The sequence below is a fragment of the Mastomys coucha genome, unplaced genomic scaffold (assembly GCF_008632895.1).
Source record: "Mastomys coucha isolate ucsf_1 unplaced genomic scaffold, UCSF_Mcou_1 pScaffold3, whole genome shotgun sequence".
Taxonomy (NCBI): Eukaryota; Metazoa; Chordata; class Mammalia; order Rodentia; family Muridae; genus Mastomys; species Mastomys coucha.
The window spans coordinates 70,555,134-70,561,347 of NW_022196909.1; the positions used below are offsets into that span (position 1 = coordinate 70,555,134).

Sequence of the window (6,214 nt, forward strand, 5' to 3'; positions counted from 1 at the left end):
TCTCAGCCTGTTTATCCTTTGTGTAGAGGAAGGACTCTCATTTGCTTGAGTTAATTTTGTATCTAGCTACTTTGTTGAGGTTCTTTATCAAATTTAGGAGCTCTCTGGTGAAATTTTTGGGCTCACTTAAGTATACTATCATAACATCAGCAAATAGTGATAGTTTGACCTTTTCATTTCCAAGTTGTATCCCTTTGATGTCCTTTTGTTGTCTAATTGCTCGGCCTAGGACTTCAAGTACAATATTGAATAGGTAGGGAGAGAGTGGGCAACCTTGTCTAGTCCCTGATTTTAGTGGGATTGCTTCAAGTTTCTCTCCATTTAGTTTGATGTTGGCTACTGGTTTGCTGTATACTGCTTTTACTGTGTTTAAGTATGGGCCTCAAATTCCTGATCTTTCCAAGACGTTTATCATGAAGGGATGTTGGATTTTTTCATATGTTTTCTCAGCATCTAATGAGATGATCATATGTTTTTTTTCTTTGAGTTTGTTTATAATAATTACTTTGGTGGATTTCCGAATATTGAACCATCCCTGCATCCCTGGGATGAAGTCTACTTGCTCATGATGGATGAAGATTTTGATGTGCTCTTGGATTCAGCTAGCAAGAATTTTATTGAGTATTTTTGCATCAATTTTCATAAGGGAAATTGGTCTTAAGTTTTCTTTCTTTGTTAGGTCTTTGTGTGGTTTAGGTATCAGAGTAATTGTGGCTTCATAGAACTCTTATCTTTTGTTTCTATTTTGTGGAATAGTTTGAGAAGTATTGGTATTTGGTCTTCTTTGAAGGTCTGATAAATATCTGCACTAAACCCATCTGGTCCTGGGCTTTTTATGGTCGGGAGACTATTAAGGACTGTTTCTATTTCATTAGCAGATATGGGACTGTTTAGTTCATTGATCTGATCTTGATTTAACTTTGGTAACTGATATCTGTCTAGAAAATTGTCCATTTCATGCAGGTTTTCCAGTTTTGTTGAGTATAGGCTTTTGTAGTAGGATCTCATGATCTTTTGGATTTCCTCAGTGTCTGTTGTTCTATCTCTTTTCATTTTTAATCTTGTTAATTAGGATGTCTAATGTCACACTGTCTCTGTGCCCTCTAGTTAGTCTGGCTAAGGGTTTATCTGTTTTGTTGATTTTCTCAAAGAACCAGCTCCTGGTTTGGTTGATTATTTGTATAGTTCTTTTTATTTCTATTTGGTTGATTTCAGCCCTGAGTTTGATTATTTCCTGCCTTCAACTCCTCTTGGGCAAATTTGCTTCCTTTTGTACTAGAGCTTTCAGATGTGTTGTCAATTTGCTGGTGTATGTTCTCTCCAGTTTCTTTTTGGAGGCACTTAAAGCTATGAGTTTTCCACTTAGGACTGCTTTCATTGTGTCTCATAAGTTTGGGTATGTTGTGGCTTCGTTTTCATTAAACTCTAGAAAGTCTTTAACTTCTTTCTTATTTCCCTTTGACCAAGTTATCATTGAGTAGAATGTTAAGCTTGCACGTGTATGTGGGCATCCTATTGTTTATGTTGTTATAGGATGCAAGGAATTATTTCAATCTTCTTGTACCTGTTGAGGCCTGATTTGTAACCAATTATATAGTCAATTTTGGAGAAGGCACCATGAGGTGCTGAGAAGAAGGTATATCCTATTGTTTTAGGATTAAAAGTTCTATAAATATGTTAAATCCATCTGTTTCATAACTTCTGTCATTCTTACAGTGTCTTTGATTAGTTTCTGTTTCCATGACCTGTCCATTGCAGAGAGTGGGGTGTTGAAATCTCCCACTATTATTGTGTGTGGTGCAATGTGTGCTTTGAGCTTTAATAAAGTTTCTTTTATGAATATATATGCCCTTTGATTTGGAGCATAGAGGTTCAGAATTGAGAGTTCATCTTGGTAGATCATATCTTTGATGAGTATGAAGTATCCTTCCTTATCTTTTTTGATGACTTTTGGGTGAAAGTCAATTTTATTCGATATTAGAATGGCTACTCCAGCTTGTTTCTTGAGACAACTGGCTTGGAAAATTGTTTTCCAGCCTTTTATTCTGAGGTAGTGTAAGTCTTTTTCACTGACACTACCTCAGAAGAGGTGGGTTTCCTGTATGCAACAAAATGTTGGGTCCTGTTTACATACCCAATCTGATAGTCTATGTCTTTTTATTGGGGGAACTGAGTTCATCGATAGTAATAGATATTAAGGAATGGTAATTGTTGCTTCCTGTTATTTTTGTTGTTAGAGCTGGATTTCTGTTCATGTGGCTCTTTTTTTAGTTTTGTTGGAAGATTAATTTTTTTGCTTTTTCTAGGATATAGTTTCCTTCCTTGTGTTGAAGTTTTCATTTATTACCATTTGAGGGGCTGGATTTGTGGAAATATATTGTGTAAATTTGGTTTTGTCATGGAATACTTTGGTTTCTCCATCTATGGTGATTGAGCTTTGCTGGGTATAGTAGTCTGGGCTGTCATTTGTGTTCTCTTAGGGTTTGTATGACATCTGCCCAGGATCTTCTAGCTTTCATAATCTCTGGTAAGAAGTCTGGAATAATTCTGATAGTTCTGGTGTTATATACTTGATCTTTTTCCCTTACTGCTTTTAAAATTCTTTGTTTAGTGCCTTAGATGTTTTGATTATTATGTGATGGGAGGAATTTCTTTTCTGGTCCAGTCTATTTGGAGTTCTGTAGGCTTCTTGTACGTTCATGGGCATCTTTTTCTTTAGGTTAGGGAAGTTTTCTTCTATAATTTTGTTGAAGATATTTACTGGCCCATTACATTGGGAGTCTTCACTCTCTTCTACACCTATTATCCTTAGCTTTGGTCTTCTCATTGCATTCTGGATTTCCTGGATGTTTTGGGTTAGGAGCTTTTTGCTTTTTGTGTTTTCTTTGACTGTTGTGTCAATGTTTTCGATGTTATCTTCTGCACCTGAGATTCTCTCTTCTATCTCTTGTATTCTGTTACTGATGCTGGCATCTAGGATTCCTGACTTCTTCCCTAAGATTTCTATCTCAAAAGTTGTCTTTGTGATGTCTTAGCTGTTTCTACTTCCATTTTTAGGTCCTGGATGGTTTTGTTCAATTCCTTCACCTGTTTGTTTGTGCTTTCCTGTAATTCTTTAAGGGATTTTTGTGTTTCCTCTTTAAGGGCTTCTACTTGTTTACTTGTGTTCACCTGTAATTCTTTAAGGGATTTTTTTGTTTCCTCTTTAAGGGCTTGAACCTGTTTACCTGTGTTCTCCTGTATTTCAAGGGGGTTATTCATGCCCTTCTTAAATTCCTCTTTCACTGAACATCGCGAGATGTGACTTTAGATCCAAATCTTGCTTTTCTGGTGTTTTCGGATATCCAGGACTTGCTATGGTGGGAGTACTATAGGTTCTGATGAAGCTAAGTAGTCTTGGTTTCTGTTGGAAAGATTCTTGCTTGCATTTGCCTTTCGCCATCTGTTGATCTCTGGTATTAGATGTTCTTGCTGTCTCTGGCTGGAGCTTGTTCTTCCTGTGGGTCTGTAAGCCTGTGTCAGCACTTCTGGGAGATCAGCTCTCCTCTGATAAAACCAGAGGTTCAGAGGGCTATGGATCAGTCATCCCTCCTGAGTCCTGGAGTCAGAACAAACCCTGGAGACAGGCTCTCCACTTGAGGGAAAGGTGCAGAGAGGGCTGTGGGTTAGCACTCTCTCCTAGGTGTAGACCGAGGTAGAAAGGATCCTGTGCTGGCTACCCTGCCACTTCTGAGGCCTGTGCTTCCTGGCTGGACCTGCCTGGGTCCCTGGGTTGGAACACTCCCTGGAGGCAAGCTCTCCGATTTCGGGGAAGGGGCAGAGAAGGCTGTGGATCAGCAATTTCTCCTAGGTGTAGACAGAGGTAGAAAGGATCCTGCAACAGCTACCCTGTCACTTCTGAGGGCTGTGCCTCCCAGCTGGACCCACCAGAGTCCCTGGGTTGGAGCACCCCCTGGAGGCAAGCTCTCTGATTGTGGGGAAGGGGCAGAGAGGGTCCAAAGGTTTTCTGCTATGAACAGACACCATGACCAAAGACAACATTTAATTGGGATTGAGTGCCACGCCCACTCCAATGAAGTCTTGTGAGAAGCCCAAAAGCTTGGCCACAGACCAGAGGTGAAAAGGCTTCAAAGGCAGCCAGTCCTTTGAAGGACTTTATTCCTTGGCATTCCCTAACTCAGAGGTAGCCCAGATATGTCCTTACAATGGTCATATGGAAAGACTCATGTGCTAGGTGCCCACCAAGATGATTTACTATAGCTGAACAAAATTGACATTGCTCTCTGACCTTTAGCAATGTTCCAACATCTTAGCCAAACCCTGGCTTGGAATTTCGTAAAAGAATGTTACAGAATGGGAGTTATTTATCCCAGGGTAAGGTCAAATAGAATCTTCATTTTTCAGTCCGGCAGCTAAGCCACTCCTAGGAATTTGCAAGAATGAGGGTCCCAGGGACATGTCTCTACTAGCCCAGAAGATTAGCATAGTGGACGTTTTACTAAGGTTGGGTGGGACCTTGAGCATGTGTGAGACAGTGTGCAGTAGTCAGCATTCAAGATTAGAGATTCGAGCTTAGAGCCTCATGCAGTCCGCAGCACCCCTCGCCCCTGGCCCCAGAGCGCTTGGGCCACCGGGGCTGCAGCGCCTGTCAAGAAGAGGTGGCTGCTTTAGACCCAGGTGGACTGAGAGGTACCCTGACTGCTGAGCTGCCAGATTTTTCTTTTCTCTTTTATAATGACTGTAAAAGTCTGATGCCATTTTTGAGAAATATATTCAGATCCTGCACTTCCATGTGTTGTGCCTGCCCTTATTTCTTCACCAACGCCTTGCCAACCTGACCAGGACCATGTTCCCCGCGGGTTGAGGGAGGTCCAGACAGGCTGGCCTGCAGCAACTGGGTTACAGGTTTAGAGGTTCAGTCCATTATCATGAAGGCAGGAGCATGGCAGTGTCCAGGCAGATGTGGGACTAGAGGAGCTGAGAGTTCCACATCTTGTTCCAAAGGCAGCTAGGATGAGGATGTTAGAGCCTACACCCACAGTGATACACTTCCTCAACAAGGTCAAACCTATTCCAACAAGGCCACATCTCATAGTGCTACTCCCAGAGCCAAGCATATAGAAACTATCACAATATCCTTACATCAAGATGAAATTCTATTTAATTACAGCTGTATTCTTTTCAGGCGTATAAGAGAGAGAAAAGTGGTATACCAGGTGATTCTTGAGATGATGAGAATGGAGAACAGGAAAAAGAAACTATAGGTAGCCAGAATTTACCTACTATCACTATATATATGTGTGTATGTAGATATATATATATCTACATACACACATATATATATCCAGCATCACAAAGACTATGTGGGACTCTGAAGTATAGAGAATATGATTTCCTATTCTTCCAAACAAATTCTACACATTCTAGAGCCACCTATGAGTTCCCCCTTTACCTGCTACTTGTTGTTTGCATTTTTTCTCATTCATAGTGTGTTGTCTCCCACTTTAGCAAATATACTCAATTGAACAGTCATTATTGTAAACATTTTACTCTCCATCATCATAAACTTCCATTAGCTGAAATGGGATGGAATAATATATAGTAGGTATAGAGGTAGAAATCAAATACAGGATCTGGTTGAAAGTAATAGAATCATCCTAAAATGGACAACATAAGCATCAAACAAAATAATTCTGCCACGCCTCATTAAAGATTCCTTTTAGTACATCGGTGACTCACTCAGACAAAAATTTGTTCAAGGGAAACTCAGGTAACAAGATACTTATATGAATGTACAGGAAGATTTCTTACACCAGGACTGACAAAGCAATTCCTCTGTATAAAATTGAAGTAACATGGGAGAGGGTAAAAAGAAAGTACCCACCACTGAACTAAGAGACTCAAGAACAGAATGTGTTATTATTTATACTCAAATCATCATCAACTGCTTGTACAAAACGTAGGACAGGAATATAAACCCAACTAGGAATGGCTAGTGAACAGCAAAGAAACAAGTGTCTTGTGCAGAAAACAGACCTACAATGTCTGGAAACAATAGAGATTCCCTGAAGGGGAAATGAAAATTTGGGTTTCTCCACACAAAATGTGGTCTTATTTTGTAATCTAGTTGTCACCCTGAGCATGTTGAGAAAAAAGACATTTCAACATATTCACAAGAAGGTATAAATAACAATACAATATCTTTCTGTATAAG

General features: G+C 39.9%; 1 protein-coding gene across 1 annotated transcript in view; it reads right to left on the reverse strand.

Moving 5' to 3' along the window:
* Nucleotides 1-5,546: 5,546 nt before the first annotated feature.
* LOC116074491 (protection of telomeres protein 1-like) overlaps nucleotides 5,547-6,214 on the reverse strand; it is a 60,575-nt gene continuing 59,907 nt past the window's right edge. The window contains exon 17 of the mRNA XM_031347051.1: nucleotides 5,547-5,657. Within this exon, the coding sequence (XP_031202911.1) occupies nucleotides 5,547-5,657 (111 nt within the window). The remainder of the gene's footprint in view (nucleotides 5,658-6,214) is intronic.